This window comes from Dromaius novaehollandiae, chromosome 38 (assembly GCF_036370855.1).
Source record: "Dromaius novaehollandiae isolate bDroNov1 chromosome 38, bDroNov1.hap1, whole genome shotgun sequence".
NCBI lineage: Eukaryota > Metazoa > Chordata > Aves > Casuariiformes > Dromaiidae > Dromaius > Dromaius novaehollandiae.
The window spans coordinates 206622-223739 of NC_088137.1; the positions used below are offsets into that span (position 1 = coordinate 206622).

Consider the following 17118-nt stretch of genomic DNA (forward strand, 5'->3'; position numbering starts at 1 on the left):
TGTGTGCATCCCCCATGTACCCTCGTGCAGGCCACACGTGTGTGCATCCTCACGTGTGTGTGCATCCCCCACGTACCCTCGTGCAGGCCACACGCGTGTGCCTCCCCCCAAGCGTGTGCGTCCCCCACGCGTGTGCGCCCCTCGCAGCCCCCCGGCACCCGGGTCCCGCCGTCCCTCACGTCACTTCATCTGCTTTGCTGCCATGGCAACAGCCATCGCCTCGTCGCCACGGCAACAATCCCCCCCAATCCCCTTAAATTAGCCTGCGTCACGCCAGGCCCACGGGGACCAGGCCCCCCCGTTGCCATGGGAACAGGCCCCCGGGGTGGGGGGGGAACCCAGCGCCCCCCTCCCCAAAAAGGCCCCAGCCCGTGTTTCATTTTCTCCTTTATTTGGTAAATTCAAGTTTCTCTTTTTCACGTTTTTTCCTTTTTTTTTTTCCATTTTTTTCTTTTTTGTATTTTTTTGTCACATGACAACACGATCCCGACACGGGGGGGGAATGGGGGCCCCCCAGCCCTCGCCCCCCCCACAAGCACCCCCCACCCGCAGGAGATGGGTGGGGGGGCAGGAATTGCCCCCCGGTAATAAGGACCCCCCCCCACGCACACAGATGGGGGGGGGTCCAGGCACCCCTGGGGGGGGGATGGTGGAGGCCCCGGACCCCTGGGTCCTCTGTGCTGCTGCTGGGACCCCCCCCCATAAGGCGAGGAGACCCCCCCCCAGCCCCCCTTTTCCGGGGGGGGAGGCTGCATCCTTGCGGGGGTCGGTTTGTCCGTCTCCGAGCGGATGGTCCCGGTGCGGCATCGCGGGGTGGGGGGGGCCGGGGGGGGCTCAATAGTACGTCTCCTTCTCCACCCAACCTGCGGGAGAAAAGGGGAGCGGTGAGAATGGAGGACCCCTCCCCCCCGAGCAGCCCCCCCCCCCCAAACGCCCCCCCCGGCCCCCCACCTCCGGGGTTTCGGCGCAGGATGAGCTTGCGGATCTCGTCGTAGACGAAGATGAGGAAGCTGTAGGGGAAGGCGCAGAACCACCAGCTGGGCCTGGGGGGGGGACACGGGGGGGTTAGTGGGGGGGGCAGAGGAGCACCCCGAAACAGCAGCCCCCTGCACGCAGAGCGTGTGCGATGCAGACCCCGGGGGGGGTAGGACCCCCCCAGGAGTGCAGAGACCCCCCACAAGCAGAGACCCTCATGCAATGCCCCCCAAGAGATCAGAGCCCCCCCCAATAAGTCCAGACCCCCCCGCAATGCCCCCCAGAGGGCTAAGAGCCCCCCCAACAAGTCCAGACCCCCCCCATAAGTCCAGACCCCCATGCAGTGCCCCCCAGGGTGCCAGGACACCCCCCCCCCATGCAATACCCCCAACCCCCCCTCAGCAGTGCAGGCCTGTGGGACCCCCCCAAGGGGTGCAGCCCCCCCCAGCACAGACCCCACTCCAGGCCCCCCCACCTGCAAGGCCCCCCCGGCCCCCCACTCACTTGAGGGGGTACATGCGCAGCGCCACGTCCATGCCGGGGCAGTAGGAGAGGAAGGCGGCCAGCGCCGTCTCCTCGAAGAGCCCGAAAATCAGGATCTTATTCCTGGGGGGGGGGGAGAAAAAAATACCATGAGCCGAGACGCCCCCCCCACTGCCCCCCCCGGCTGCAGAACCCCCCTCCCACCACAGCTCTGCAAACACCCCCCCTCCCATAGCTCCCCCCCGGTGGTGGGCCCCATGGGGAGGCGCAGCCCCCCCCCTTGCCCCCCCCGCCATGTGCCCCCCCCGCGCCCCCCCCACGCACTTCATGCCCTGCTGGAAGACGGAGTTGCGGCGGGTCTTGCAGATGATGAGGTCGGCCCACTGCACCACCACGATGCTCACGAAGAACGCCGTGTGGCACGTGAACTCCACCACCTTGCGCTGCTCGTAGGTCTGCGCGGGCCGGGGGGGCACAGCGTGAGACACCCCCCCCCCCGAAAAAAAAATACACCCCCTGCCCCCACCCCACCTGCCAAACAGCCCTGAGCACAGCCGGGAGCCATGGGGAGGGGGGCGCAGAGACGGCGCCGTGCAGGGGTGCAATGAGCCCCCCATTATTCATGCACAGGGAATGGGGGGCAATGACCCCCCCCATGATGCTACGGGGGTGCACAGACACCCCGTGCACAGGAAATAGGGGTGCACAGATTCCCCCCCCCCCAATGACCGAGCAGGGGGAAAGAGGGTGCACAGCTGCTCCCAGGAAGTGGGAACAGGGCTGCACGGATGTCCTGGGAATGGGGGGGTCGGGGCTGCACGGATGCTCCGTGCTGGGGGGTCGGGGCTGCACGGATGCTCCGGGGAATGGAGGGTGCCTGGATGCTTCATGCTGGGGGGTCGGGGGGGTGCACAGATGCCCCTGGGAGTGGGGGGGTCGGGGCTGCACAGATGCTCCGTGCTGGGGGGTCGGGGGTGCACAGATGCTCTGGGGAATGGGGGGTGCCTGGATGCTCTGTGCTGGGGTGTCAGGGGTACACGGATGCCCCTGGGAGTGGGGAACAGGGGGGCACCGATGCTCCGTGCTGGGGGGTCGGGGCTGCACGGATGCTCCGTGCTGGGGGAAGGGGGCTGCACGGCTGCCCCCAGGAATGGGGGATTGGGGGTGCACAGTGCTCCATGCTGGGGGTCGGGGGTGCACGGCTGCCCCCGGGAAGGGGGAACAGGGCTGCACGGATGTCCTGGGAATGGGGGGGTCGGGGCTGCACGGATGCTCCGTGCTGGGGGCTCGGGGGTGCACGGATGTCCTGGGAATGGGGGGGTCGGGGCTGCACGGCTGCCCCCAGGAATGGGGGATTGGGGGTGCACAGTGCTCCATGCTGGGGGTCGGGGGTGCACGGCTGCCCCCGGGCCGCCCCCCCGCCCCGCTCACCCACTGCTGCCCGTAGGAGTCCTCCAGGTCGTTGACGGTGCGGTCGTCCCAGTTGAGGCGGATGCCGACCAGGCAGGAGGGCAGGAAGCCGTTCTCCGCCAGGATCACGAAGTAGGCGAAGAAGCCGCCCAGCGCCTGGATCATCCCTGGGGTGCGGGGGGGGGGTGTGTGGGCAGGGCACCCCCCCCCGGGCTGCCCCCCGCCCTGCTCTGCACCCCCCAGGGTCCCACTGCACCCCATAGTGCTTGCAGCACCCATGGGACCCCACTGCACCCCACAGTGCCCCATTGCACCCCTGGGGCTGCTCTGCACCCCACAGTGCCCCCCCACTGCACCCCATAGTGCTTGCAGCACCCATGGGACCCCACTGCACCCCTGGGGCCGCCCTGCACCCCCCCAGAGTCCCCATTGCACCCCATAGTTCTTGCAACACCCATGGGACCCCACTGCACCCCCCCAGGGTCCCACTGCACCCCATAGTGCTTGCAGCACCCATGGGACCCCATTGCACCCCTGGGGCTGCCCTGCACCCCACCATGCCCCATTGCACCCTTGGGGCTCCTCTGCACCCCCCAGATTCCCCATTGCACCCCATAGTGCTTGCAACACCCATGGGACCCCATTGCACCCCTGGGGCCGCCCTGCACCCCCCCAGAGTCCCCATTGCACCCCGTAGTGCTTGCAGCACCCATGGGACCCCACTGCACCCCTGGGGCTGCTCTGCACCCCCCCAGAGTCCCCATTGCACCCGATAGTGCTTGCAGCACCCATGGGACCCCATTGCACCCCCGGGGCCGCCCTGCACCCCCCCAGAGTCCCCACTGCACCCCATAGTGCTTGCAGCACCCATGGGACCCCATTGCACCCCTGGGGCCGCCCTGCACCCCCCCAGAGTCCCCACTGCACCCCATAGTGCTTGCAGCACCCATGGGACCCCACTGCACCCCACACGTGCCCTACTGCACCCAGGGACCAGCCTGCACCCCACCTTGCCCCACTGCCCCCCAGGGATGCCCCGCTGCCCAAGCCGCCCCGCAGCACCCAGGGCTCCCACGCAGCCCCCCAGCTCTGCCCCCACCCCAAGCGGCCCGGCGGCCCCCCGGCTGCCCCCCAGGGCCGCCCCCCGGCGCGGCCCCGCACCGATCTGCCCGTAGGCCATGCTGATGAGCCGCTCGTTGACCAGCTTGTCCGACCGGGGGTTCCTGGGCTGCCGCTTCATGATGTCGCTCTCGGCCGCCTCGTAGGCCAGGGAGATGGCGGGGACCTGGGGGGGCCGGGGGGGTCACCGCAGCCCGGGGTGCCCCGACCCCCCGCTCGGGGTGTCCCCGCATGGGGGGTGGGTCCGCGGCTCAGGTGGGTCCAGGGGTGCCAGGGTGGGGGGACCCCAGAGGAAGAGGGGGGGTCCCAGGGATTTGGGGGGGGGTCAAGGTTGCTTGGGGCAGGGGGATTCCAGGGTTTAGGGACCTGGGGGGGGCCCAGGAGACCCCCACGGTGTCTAGGGAGACCCAGGGGGATGCGTCACCTTTAGGGGTCCTGTTTTGGGGAGTTTCGGGGGGTCTCCACGGTGTCCGGGGGGGCACCAGGGATTTGGGGGTCCCGGGGCCCTCCCGGGTTTGGGGGTCCCCCGCTCACCATGTCGGTGCCCAGGTCGATGCAGAGGATGGTGATGGTGCCCAGGGGCAGGGGGATGTTGGCCATGATGAAGAGGAGGAAGGGGGTGATCTCGGGGATGTTGCTGGTCAGGGTGTAGGCGATGGATTTCTTCAGGTTGTCAAAGATGAGGCGTCCTGGGGGGGGATGGGGACAGGCGTCAGGCCACCCCGTTGCCGTCCCCCCTCAGCCCCACAGGCCCCCAGTCCGGCCCCACGCGTCCCCACCTTCCTCCACGCCGGTGACGATGGAGGCGAAGTTGTCGTCGAGCAGGATCATGTCGGCCGCCTGCTTGGAGACGTCGGAGCCGGCGATGCCCATGGCCACCCCGATGTCGGCCTTCTTCAGCGCCGGGGAGTCGTTCACGCCGTCGCCCGTCACCGCCACGATGGCACCCTGGGGACACGGGGACGGGAGGGGTGAGGGATGGGGACCGGGACCAGGACCCATCACCGCCACGATGGCACCCTGGGGACACGGGGACGGGAGGGGTGAGGGATGGGGACCGGGACCAGGACCCATCGCTGCCCCGATGGCACCCTGGGGACACGGGGACGGGAGGGGTGAGGGATGGGGACAGGGACCCGTCACTGCCCCGATGGCACCCTGGGGACACGGGGACAGGAGGGGTGAGGGATGGGGACCGGGACCAGGACCCATCACTGCCACGATGGCACCCTGGGGACACGGGGACAGGAGGGGTGAGGGATGGGGACAGGGACCAGGACCCGTCACTGCCACGATGGCACCCTGGGGACACGGGGACAGGAGGGGTGAGGGATGGGGACAGGGACCAGGACCCATCACTGCCACGATGGCACCCTGGGGACACGGGGACAGGAGGGGTGAGGGATGGGGACAGGGACCAGGACCCGTCACTGCCACAATGGCACCCTGGGGACACGGGGACAGGAGGGGTGAGGGATGGGGACAGGGACCAGGACCCATCGCTGCCACGATGGCACCCTGGGGACACGGGGACAGGAGGGGTGAGGGATGGGGACAGGGACCAGGACCCATCACTGCCACGATGGCACCCTGGGGACACGGGGACAGGAGGGGTGAGGGATGGGGACAGGGACCCGTCACTGTCCCAATGGCACCCTGGGGACACGGGGACAGGAGGGGTGAGGGATGGGGACAGGGACCAGGACCCATCACTGCCCCGATGGCACCCTGGGGACTCGGGGACAGGAGGGGTGAGGGATGGGGACCGGGACCAGGACCCGTCACTGCCCCGATGGCACCCTGGGGACACGGGGACAGGAGGGGTGAGGGATGGGGACAGGGACCAGGACCCGTCACTGCCCCGATGGCACCCTGGGGACTCGGGGACAGGAGGGGTGAGGGATGGGGACCGGGACCAGGACCCATCACTGCCACGATGGCACCCTGGGGACACGGGGACAGGAGGGGTGAGGGATGGGGACAGGGACCAGGACCCGTCACTGCCCCGATGGCACCCTGGGGACTCGGGGACAGGAGGGGTGAGGGATGGGGACAGGGACCCGTCACTGTCCCAATGGCACCCTGGGGACACGGGGACAGGAGGGGTGAGGGATGGGGACCGGGACCCATCGCTGCCACGATGGCACCCTGGGGACACGGGGACAGGAGGGGTGAGGGATGGGGACAGGGACCAGGACCCATCACTGCCACGATGGCACCCTGGGGACACGGGGACAGGAGGGGTGAGGGATGGGGACAGGGACCCGTCACTGTCCCAATGGCACCCTGGGGACACGGGGACAGGAGGGGTGAGGGATGGGGACAGGGACCAGGACCCATCACTGCCCCGATGGCACCCTGGGGACACGGGGACAGGAGGGGTGAGGGATGGGGACCGGGACCAGGACCCATCACTGCCACGATGGCACCCTGGGGACACGGGGACAGGAGGGGTGAGGGATGGGGACCGGGACCAGGACCCATCACTGCCACGATGGCACCCTGGGGACTCGGGGACAGGAGGGGTGAGGGATGGGGACCGGGACCAGGACCCATCACTGCCACGATGGCACCCTGGGGACACGGGGACAGGAGGGGTGAGGGATGGGGACAGGGACCAGGACCCGTCACTGCCCCGATGGCACCCTGGGGACTCGGGGACAGGAGGGGTGAGGGATGGGGACAGGGACCCGTCACTGTCCCAATGGCACCCTGGGGACACGGGGACAGGAGGGGTGAGGGATGGGGACCGGGACCCATCGCTGCCACGATGGCACCCTGGGGACACAAGGGAGGGGGAGAGGGACCAGGACCCATCACCACCACAATGACACCCTGGGGACACGGGGACAGGAGGGATGGGGACAGGCACCAGGACCACGCCTGCCCTGATGGCACCCTGGGGACAAGGATGTTGGGGGGGGTGGAAGCCTCTGGGGACCCTGGTGGCCTGGGTGGTTTTGGGGAGACCCCGAAGGCAGAGCTCGGAGAGGTCGGGGGGACCTTGGCGGAGCAGTTTGGGGTCGCGGGGGGCAGAGGCCGGGGCGTGGGGGAGACCCGGGGGGGGAGATGGGGGCGCAGACCTGGCGCTGGCAGCCCTCGACGATGATGAGCTTCTGCTGGGGGGACGTGCGGGCGAAGACGATCTCGGTGTGGTTCTGCAGGATCTCGTCGATCTGCTCCGACGACATGTCCTTGAGGTCGGTGCCGTGGATCACGCAGGCCTTGGCGTCCCTGGGGAGCGAGGACACCGGGGGGGGGGGGGGGGGCTGAGGCCAGCCCAGCACCCTGCGCCCCAGGGCTCCCCTCTTTCCCTGCACCCCAAAACCGCTCCAGGGTCCCCTGCACCCCAACAAGCCCCGAGATGCACCTCTGCATGGATCCAACCCAACAGCTCAACACCCTGCACCCCAAACTTCATCCCCTGCACCCCAACACCTCTCCAGCACCCCATAGCTCAATGCCCTGCACCCCAACACCCCATAGCTCAACACCCTGCACCCCAACCTTCACCCCCTGCACCCCAACACCTCTCCAGCACCCCATAGCTCAACACCCTGCACCCCATCCTTCATCCCCTGCACCCCAACACCTCTCCAGCACCCCATAGCTCAACACCCTGCACCCCAACACCCCATAGCTCAACACCCTGCACCCCAACCTTCACCCCCTGCACCCCAACACCTCTCCAGCACCCCATAGCTCAACACCCTGCACCCCATCCTTCATCCCCTGCACCCCAACACCCCATAGCTCAACACCCTGCACCCCGTCCTTCATCCCCAGCACCCCAACACCCCATAGCTCCACATCCTGCACCCCAACCTTCACCCCCTGCTCCCCAACACCCCATAGCTCAACGCCCTGCACCCCGTCCTTCATCCCCAGCACCCCATAGCTCAACACCCTGCACCCCAACCTTCACCCCCTGCACCCCAGCACTTCTCCAGCACCCCCCGCACAGCACCCTGCTGCTTTTGCACCCCAAAACCTCTCCCAAGTCCCCCCCCCCCCCGGTGCACCCCCGCCCTACCTGGGGTTGACCTGGCTGACGGGGATGTTGAGGCGGGCGGCGATGTCCTCCACCGTCTCGTTGCCCTCCGAGATGATGCCCACGCCCTTGGCGATGGCCTTGGCCGTGATGGGGTGGTCGCCGGTCACCATGATCACCTGGTGGGGAGGGACAGGGACCCATGAAGCCCCGGCCGGAGGGGGGGGTCCCTGGGGTGCCGGGGCTGGGGGGGGGGTCTCACCTTGATGCCGGCGCTGCGGCACTTGCCCACGGCGTCGGGCACGGCGGCCCTGGGGGGGTCGATCATGGACATGAGCCCCACGAAGCAGAGGTTGTCGGTGGCGAAGTTCACGTCGTCGCAGTCGAAGGCGAAGCCCTTGGGGTACTGCTCCTCGGGCAGGTAGAAGTGGCAGAAACCTGGGGGGGGAGGAGGATGAGACCCCCCTTCCTGCACCCCAAAACCACCTGCACAACCCCCAGCATCCCTGCTGGCACCCCCAGAGCCCCCTTCTACCAGGACCGGCTGCCCCAGGGACCCCCCCAGACCCCCAACTATACCCAGGAGCTGCTGCCCCAGGGACCCCAGGACCCCCCAGCCCCACGTCTTGGACACGCTCGTCCCAGGGACCCCAGAAGCCCCCAGGACCCCAAACCCAGGACATGCTCACCCTGGGGACCCCAGGGACCCCCCCCCTCTGGGCCCCCAATCCTCTACCCAGGACGCACTCGCCCAAGGGACCCAGGGACCCTCCCAGACCCCCACCAGGTCCCCCAGGACCCTCGTCCTATACCCAGGAACCCCGGCACCCTCCTGGGACCCCCATCCCCTACCCAGGACCCCCATCCCCTACCCAGGACCTGCTTGCCCAGGGACCCTGGAGACCCCCTGACCCATATCCAGGACCCCCGGGACCCCCGTCCCGTACCGAGGACGCGCTCGCCCAGCCCGCCCAGCTCCAGGTAGGCGTTCTGGAAAGCCTCCTTCATCTCCTCGTCCAGGGGCTGCTCCTTGCCCTGCAGCAGGATGGTGGAGCAGCGGTCCAGGATCCGCTCCGGGGCCCCCTTCATCACCAGCAGGTACCGGTTGTCGTTGGGGTCCTCGGTCTCGTGGATGGAGAGCTGCGGGCAAAGCGGGGGGGTGGGTCAGGCCCGGGGTGCCCCAACCTGCCCCCCCACACACACACCATGGGATTTTCCGGGCCGGTGCCCCCCGGGAATCCCGTCCTGCCAGCGCGGTGCAGGGGATTAGCGTGACGGGCTGGGACCGCGGCAGGACCCGGCCCCCCGGCGCGGGGGCCTGGGGGGCCCAGCGGGCACCGAGGGGGCACCGGGGGCCTGCGGGCGTGGGGAGGTCCAGAGGGTCTCGGGGGACCCAGAGGGTCCAGGGTCTGGGGGGAGCCATGAGGTCTGGGGGTACCTTCCAGGGGTGGGGGGACCCAGAGGGGCTTGAGGGACTTGTGGTGGCCATGAGGGCTTGGGGGACCCGGAGGGTCTTGGGGACCCTATGGGTTTGGGGGGACCCAGAGGGTCTAGGAAGGCTTGGGGGAGCCATAAGGACCAGGGGGACCCTGTGGGTTTGGGGGGACCTGGAGGGTCTTGGGGGGTCATGAGGACTTTGGGGGATCTGGGGGAGCCCCCCAAGGGCTTTGGGGGCCAGGAGGGGTGGGCGGGAGCCAGAGGGTCGGGGAGTTTGGGGAGAACTCTACAGGTTTTGGGGGCACCCTCTGGGTTTGGAGAGGTTTGGGGGGACCCAGAGGGTCCGGGGGATCTTAGGGGCCCCCAAAGGGATTTGGGGGCCATAAGGGGCGGGGGGACACTGCAGGTCCGGGGGTTCTCCCGAAGTTTTGGGGCTCCCCCCATACCTGGTACTTGTTGGTGGAGTTGAAGGGGATCTCGGCCACTTTCTTGTTCCTCTCCCTCATGACCTTGACGGAGCCGGACGAGAGCTCGATGCACTTGAGCAGGGCCGACTCCGAGGCGTCCCCGGCCACGTCGCGCTGGGGACGGGGACAGCGTGAGCAGCGGGGCGACGCCGCAGCCCCCCCCGAACCCTTCCTGTGCCCTGGGGACCCCCCAGAGCCCCCCAAAACCCTTCTCACATCCCAGGGACCCTCCAGAGACCCCTGAACCCTTCCCACACCCCAGGGACCCTCCAGAGACCCCCAAACCCTTCCCATGCCCCAGGGACCCTCCAGAGCCCCCCAAACCCTTCCCACATCACAGGGACCCTCCAGAGACCCCCAAACCCTTCCTGCACCCCAGGGACCCTCCAGAGACCCCCAAACCCTTCTCACATCCCAGGGACCCCCCACAGCCCCCCCCCAAAGCCTTCCCACATCCCAGGGACCCTCCAGAGACCCCCCCAAACCCTTCTCACATCCCAGGGACCCTCCAGAGAACCCCCCAAACCCTTCCCACACCCCAGGGACCCTCCAGAGACCCCCAAACCCTTCTCACATCACAGGGACCCCCCACAGCCCCCCCCCAAAGCCTTCCCACATCCCAGGGACCCTCCAGAGACCCCCCCAAACCCTTCTCACATCCCAGGGACCCTCCAGAGACCCCCAAACCCTTCCTGCACCCCAGGGACCCTCCAGAGACCCCCAAACCCTTCCCACACCCCAGGGACCCCCCACAGCCCCCCCCAAACCCTTCCCACACCCGAGGGATCCCCCAGAGCCCCCCAAACCCTTCCCACATCCCAGGGACCTTCCAGAGCCCCCCCCCAAACCCTTCCCATGCCCCGTGGACCCCCCAGAGACCTCCCCCAAACCCTTCCCACACCCCGGGGACCCCCCCAGACCCCCCCGGCCCCTCACCTTGAGGATGGGCACGTTCTCCTGCCCCCCCTTGAAGACGGCCCGGTTGCAGAGCCCCGCGATGTGGGACAGGGCCACCCACGTGGCCGAGCTCTTGTCAAAGGCGGTTCCTGGGGGGGGGGGGGGAATGGGGGGCAATCAGTGGGGTGCTGAGATCGGGGACCCCCTCCCCAGGGCACCCTGCCCAGGTGCCCCCTCCCCCCCCAAGGCTCTCGTCACGGCACCCCGAAAGCCCCCATTTCCCCAGCCCAGTGTCCCCAGTTCCCCCTCCGGGGACCCCAATTCCCCCCTCCCCAATTCCCCCCGAGCAGCTCGGCAGTCCCACCCCCCCCAGCCTGACCCCCCACCCCAGTTCCCCCAGTCCACCTCTCCCCTTGCCCCCTTTCTCCCCCCCAGCCCCTTTTCCCTAACTCCAGCCCCCCCACTAGCCCCCTGCCCAGTATCCCCCAGTTCCTCCCTAGTCTCTCCCATTACTCCCAGCCCAGCATCCCCCAGTGCCTCCCCAGTCTCCCCCAGTCTCCCCCATTCCCCCCAGCCCAGCATCCCCCAGGTCCTCCCCAGTCCCCCCATTACCCCAGCCCAGCATCCCCCAGGTCCTCTCCAGTCTCCCCCCGTCCCAACATCCCCCAGTTCCTCCCCAGTCTCCCCCAGTCCCACCATGACCCCCAGCCCAGCATCCCCCAGTACCTCCCCAGTCTCCCCCATTCCCCCCACTACCCCACAGCCCAGCATCTCCCAGTGCCTCCCCAGTCTCCCCCAGTCCCCCCACTACCCCACAGCCCAGCATCCCCCAGTGCCTCCCCAGTCTCCCCCAGTCCCACCATGACCCCCCCCAGCCCAGCATCCCCCAGTGCCTCCCCAGTCTCCCCCAGTCCCACCATGACCCCCCCCAGCCCAGCATCTCCCAGTGCCTCCCCAGTCTCCCCCAGTCCCACCATGACCCCCCCCAGCCCAGCATCTCCCAGTGCCTCCCCAGTCCCACCATGACCCCCCAACCCAGCATCCCCCAGTTCCCCCCCGTCGCCCAGCCCCCATTCTCCGCAGCCCGGCCCCCCCAGCCCAACCCCCCCCAACCCAATAACACCCCTTTCCCCCCCCGCACCGGACTGGTCCTCGGTGGTGTCGGCCTCGTGGATCTGGTTGTCGAACCACATGTGGGCCACGGTCATGCGGTTCTGGGTGAGGGTGCCCGTCTTGTCGGAGCAGATGGTGGAGGTGGAGCCCAGCGTCTCCACCGCCTCCAGGTTCTTCACCAGGCAGTTCTTGCGCGCCATGCGCTTGGCCGTCAGCGTCAGGCACACCTGGGGGGGCCGGGCGTCGCACGGGGCCCCCCGGTGCCCCCAGGCTGGGGGCGTGGTGGGGTGCCCCCCCTCGCAGCCGCGGCCCTGGGACTCGGCCCCCCGTCGCACCCGAACCTGGACCCACAGCGCCCCATTGCACCCACAGCCCCGGACCCACAGCACCCACCCCATTGCACCCACAACAACCCATTGCACCCACAGCCCTGGGACTCGGCCCCCCGTCGCACCCACAGCCCTGGGACTCGGCCCCCCGTTGCACCCGAACCTGGACCCGCAGCCCCCCATTGCACCCACAGCCCCGGACCCACAGCACCCACCCCATTGCACCCACAACAACCCATTGCACCCACAGCCCTGGGACTCGGCCCCCCGTCGCACCCGAACCTGGACCCACAGCGCCCCATTGCACTCACAGCTCTGGGACTCTCAGCCTCACATTGCGCCCAAACCTGGACCCACAGCACCCCATTGCACCCACAACCACCCATTGCACCCACAGCCCTGGACCCACAGCACCCCGTTGCACCCAAACCTGCACCCACATCCCCCCACTGCACCCACAGCCCTAGACCCACAGCCCCCCATTGCACTCACAGCACCCCATTGCACCCTAACCTGATTCCTCAGCCCCCAATTGCACCCACAGCACCCCATTGCACCTGAACCTGGGCCCACAGCACCCCTTTAGGTCCCTACGCCCTGGACCCACATCCCCCCTTTGCACCCTAACCCGATCCCCCAGCCCCACATTGCACCTCAGCCCTGAACTCCCAGCACCTCTTTGCACCCCCAGCCCCACATTACACTGCCAGCCCCCCATTGCACCCCCCAGCCCCCCTGTATCCCCCTTTGGCCCCCCCGCCGCCCCCCAGCGTCCCCCCACGCACAGTGACGGTGGCCAGCAGCCCCTCAGGCACGTTGGCCACGATGATGCCGATGAGGAAGATGACGGCCTCGAGCCAGGTGTAGCCGAGGATGAGGGAGAGGATGAAGAAGGAGATGCCGAGGAAGACGGCGACGCCGGTGATGAGCTGGATGAAGTGCTCGATCTCCACGGCGATGGGCGTCTTGCCCACCTCCAGCCCCGAGGCCAGCGTGGCGATGCGCCCCATCACCGTCCGGTCCCCCGTGGCGATCACCACCCCCCGCGCCGTGCCTGGGGGCGCGGAGGGGGCTCACGCGGGGCCCCGGGACCCCCACGCGGCCCCCCAGCCGGCCCCGGGACCCCAAAGCAGCCCCACAGCTCTCCCTGGGACCCCAAAGTGGCAACAGGACCCCAAAGAGGCACCCACCCCCCCTGGGACCCCAAAGTGGTCCTAGGACCCCAAAGCAGCCCTACAACTGTCCCCGGGACCCCAAAGTGGCAACAGGACCCCAAAGTGGCACCCACCCACCCTGGGACCCCAAAGTGGCCCCGGGACCCCAAAGCAGCCCCACAGCTCTCCCTGGGACCCCAAAGTGGCAACAGGACCCCAAAGTCCAACTTTGGGACCCCCAAAGAAGCCCTACAGGTCTCCCTGGGACCCCAAAGTGGCAACAGGACCCCAAAGTGGCACCCACCAACCCTGGGACCCCAAAGCAGCCCCACAGCTCTCCCTGGGACCCCAAAGTGGCAACAGGACCCCAAAGCCCAACTTTGGGACCCCCAAAGCAGCCCAGGGACCTCTGCACCCCAGAACAGCCCCAGGGAGCCCAAAACAGCCCTAAACCCCCCCTCTGGGAGCCCCAAAACCTGCTCAGGGACCCCCAGAGGGTCCTGAGCCCACCCAGGGCCCCCCAGCCCTGCTGGGGCCCCCGCGCCGCCGGCTCACCCTCGACGCAGTTGGTGGAGAAGAAGGTGATGTTGCGGGTCTCCAGCGGGTTGTCGTGGGTGCAGTCGGGCGAGCGGGTCTGGGGCTCCGACTCGCCGGTCAGCGACGAGTTATCGACCTGGGGGGGCCGCGTCAGCCGGGGGGGGGATGGAAACCAGGTGCCCCGGGGATGGGCTGTGCGCATGGCACGGGCAGGGGGGCTGCAGGGCTGGGGCGTGCTCTGCAAGCTTGGGGGGGTCCTTGCAGGTGGAGAGGGAATTGGGGGGGGGTCTGCAAAGCTGGGGGAGCTTGGGGGAGCTCTCTGCAAGGTTGGGGGTCCGGGGGGCTCATGCAGAGTGTGGGGGGGCTCTCTGCAAGGTTGGGGGTCCGGGGGGCTCATGCAGAGTGTGGGGGGGCTCTCTGCAAGGTTGGGGGTCCGGGGGGCTCATGCAGAGTGTGGGGGGCTCTCTGCAATGTTGGGGGTCTGGGGGGCTCTCTGCAAAGTTGGGGGGCTGCTAGGGGGCCCCCCAGGGGCTGGGGGGGGCTCTGTAGACCCATATGCAGTGGGGTGGGGTCTCAAGGGGGGCATGCAGAAGTTAGGGGGTTGGTGGGGGGCTGGAGGGGGCTGTGCAGAGGTGGGGGGCTTGGGCAGGCTCTGGGGGGCTCGGGGGGGGCCCCCACCTTGCAGCCGTGGGCCGAGATGATGCGCAGGTCGGCCGGGACTCGGTCCCCTCCCTTCACCTCCACCAGGTCCCCGACGACGACTTCCTCCGCGTTGAGCTGCATCTTCTCCCCTTCCCGGATCACCAGGGCTTGCTGGGGGGGGCGAGGGGGGGACACGGCACGTTGGGGGGGGGACAAAACCCTCCGGCACCCCCTCCTCCTCCTGCATCCCTCCCCGATATCTGTCCCCCCCCCGGGGGCACCTGGGGCACCATGTTCTTGAAGGACTCCATGATCTTGGAGCTCTTGGCCTCCTGGTAGTAGGAGAAGCATCCGGTGATGATGACGACGGCCGCGAGGACGATGCCCAGGTAGAGCTGTGGGGGGGACAGTGATGGGGGGGGGGGGGTCAGCACGGCACAGCCCCCCAGCACAGTGCACCCCAAACACCCCTGCACTCGTCCCCCAGCACGGTTACCCCCTCGTGCCCCCACCGCGCCCCGCTGCCCTGCATTGCCCCCCATGCACAGCTGCCCCCCACTGCACCCCAGTCCTCCAGGCACCATTGCCCCCCAGTGCACCCCAGTTCTCCAGGACAATTGCCCCCCAGTGCACCCCAGTTCCTGGGCACAGTTGCCCCCCATGGCACCCCAGCCCCCCAGGACAATTGCCCCCCATTGCAGCCCCATTCCCAGGCACCATCACCCCCCATGGCACCCCAGCCCCCCAGGACAGTTGCCCCCCAGTGCACCCCCATTCCCAGGCACCATCACCCCCCATGGCACCCCAGCCCCCCAGGACAGTTGCCCCCCATTGCACCCCGGATCCTGGGCACAATTGCCCCCCATGGCACCCCAGCCCCCCAGGACAGTTGCCCCCCATTGCACCCCGGATCCTGGGCACAATTGCCCCCCATTGCACCCCAGCCCCCCAGGACAGTTGCCCCCCATTGCACCCCGGATCCTGGGCACAATTGCCCCCCATTGCACCCCAGCCCCCCAGCACAGCTGCCCCCATGGCCCCCATGGCGCCCAGGCCCAGCTGCCCCCCGCGCTGCCCACGTTGTCGTTGGAGGGCTCGTCCTCGGTGCCGGCCTGGATGCCGTAGGCGAGGAAGCAGAGGATGGCGCCGATCCAGAGCAGGATGGAGAAGCCGCCGAAGAGCTGGCGGCAGAACTTGACCCACTCGGGGGTGGTGGGCGGCGGCGTGAGGGCGTTGGGGCCGTCCCGCGCCAGGATCTCCTGCGCCTTGCTGTGGGTCAGGCCCTGCGGCGGGGGGGGGGCGTCAGAGCGGGGCCTCGGGGCGCCCCGACGGGGAGCCCCACGGGGAGATGGGCCCCCACAGGGACCCCCCAAAAGAGACCCCAACAGGGACCCCAAAGCAGAGATGGACCCCAACAGGGACCCCCCGAAAGAGACCCCAACAGGGACCCCAAAGGGGAGATGGACCCCAACAGGGACCCCCCGAAAGGGACCCCAATGGGGACCTCAAAGGGGAGATGGACCCCAACAGGGACCCCCCCCAAAAGAGACCCCAACAGGGACCCCAAAGCAGAGATGGACCCCAATGAGGACCCCCCGAAAGAGACCCCAAAGGGGAGATGGACCCCAACAGGGACCCCCCAAAAGAGACCCCAACAGGGACCTCCAATGGGGAGATGGACCCCAACAGGGACCCCCCCCAAAAGAGACCCCAACAAGGACCCCAAAGGGGAGATGGACCCCAATGAGGACCCCCCGAAAGAGACCCCAAAGGGGAGATGGACCCCAGTGGGGACCCCAAAGGGGGAGACCCACATGGAGTGATGGACCCCAACAGGGACCCCAACAAGGACCTCCAATGGGGAGATGGACCCCCACAGGGACCCCCTGAAAGAGACCCCAACAGGGACCCCAAAGCAGAGATGGACCCCAACAGGGACCCCCCGAAAGGGACCCCAATGGGGACCTCAAAGGGGAGATGGACCCCAATGGGGACCTCCAAAAAGGACCCTCAAAAGGGGAGATGGACCCCCAAAAGGGACCTCAGAAGGGACCCCCACAGGGAGAGATAGACCCCAACAGGGACCCCCCCAAAAGAGACCCCAACAGGGACCCCAAAGGGGAGATGGACCCCAATGGGGACCCCCCAAAGGGGACCCAAAAAGGGGGAGACCCACAGGGAGAGATGGACCCCAACAGGGACCCCCCCAAAAGAGACCCCAACAGGCACCCCAAAGGGGAGATGGACCCCAACAGGGACCCCCCCAAAAGAGATCCCAACAGGGACCCCAAAGGGGAGATGGACCCCAATGGGGACCCCCCAAAGGGGACCCAAAAAGGGGAGACTCACAGGGAGAGATGGACCCCAACAGGGACCCCCAGCAGGGGAGACCCACAGGGGAGAGGGGAACCCCCAAAAGGGACCCCCGCTCCTGGGGGGGCCCTCACCTGCACGCAGTCCGTGTTGTATTTCCGACAGACCTCCTCGATGGACATCTTGTGCTCCGTCTGCGGGAGAGGGGTGAGACCCCGACCCCCCAGGCTGCTCGGGACCCCCCCCGCACT

At 68.5% G+C, this 17118-nt stretch overlaps 1 protein-coding gene across 1 annotated transcript; it reads right to left on the reverse strand.

Annotated features, from left to right (window-relative positions):
* Positions 1-826: 826 nt before the first annotated feature.
* On the reverse strand, positions 827-17060 carry ATP1A3 (ATPase Na+/K+ transporting subunit alpha 3). Its single transcript, XM_064503527.1, has 21 exons — positions 17002-17060; positions 15634-15837; positions 14836-14949; positions 14591-14725; positions 13931-14048; positions 13007-13275; positions 11921-12119; positions 10819-10928; positions 9862-9996; positions 8926-9118; positions 8241-8416; positions 8021-8157; positions 7071-7221; positions 4767-4935; positions 4522-4676; positions 4030-4153; positions 2890-3035; positions 1783-1913; positions 1480-1581; positions 952-1043; positions 827-863 (listed from the first exon to the last, which is right to left on the reverse strand). The coding sequence occupies exons 1-21, from the start codon at positions 17047-17049 to the stop codon at positions 835-837; spliced, it is 2937 nt and encodes a 978-aa protein (XP_064359597.1). The 5' UTR covers positions 17050-17060; the 3' UTR covers positions 827-834.
* Between the last annotated feature and the right edge of the window lie 58 nt (positions 17061-17118).

Coding starts and splice junctions, on each gene's coding strand:
- ATP1A3 (XM_064503527.1), bottom strand. CDS start 17,049: ATGTCCATCGAGGAGGTCTGTCGGAAATACAACACGGACTGCGTGCAG. Junction 14,049..14,590: donor TCTCGGCCCACGGCTGCAAG/GTGGGGGCCCCC, acceptor CGGCCCCCCCAG/GTCGATAACTCGTCGCTGAC. Junction 7,222..8,020: donor GTCAGCCAGGTCAACCCCAG/GTAGGGCGGGGG, acceptor CTCGCTCCCCAG/GGACGCCAAGGCCTGCGTGA.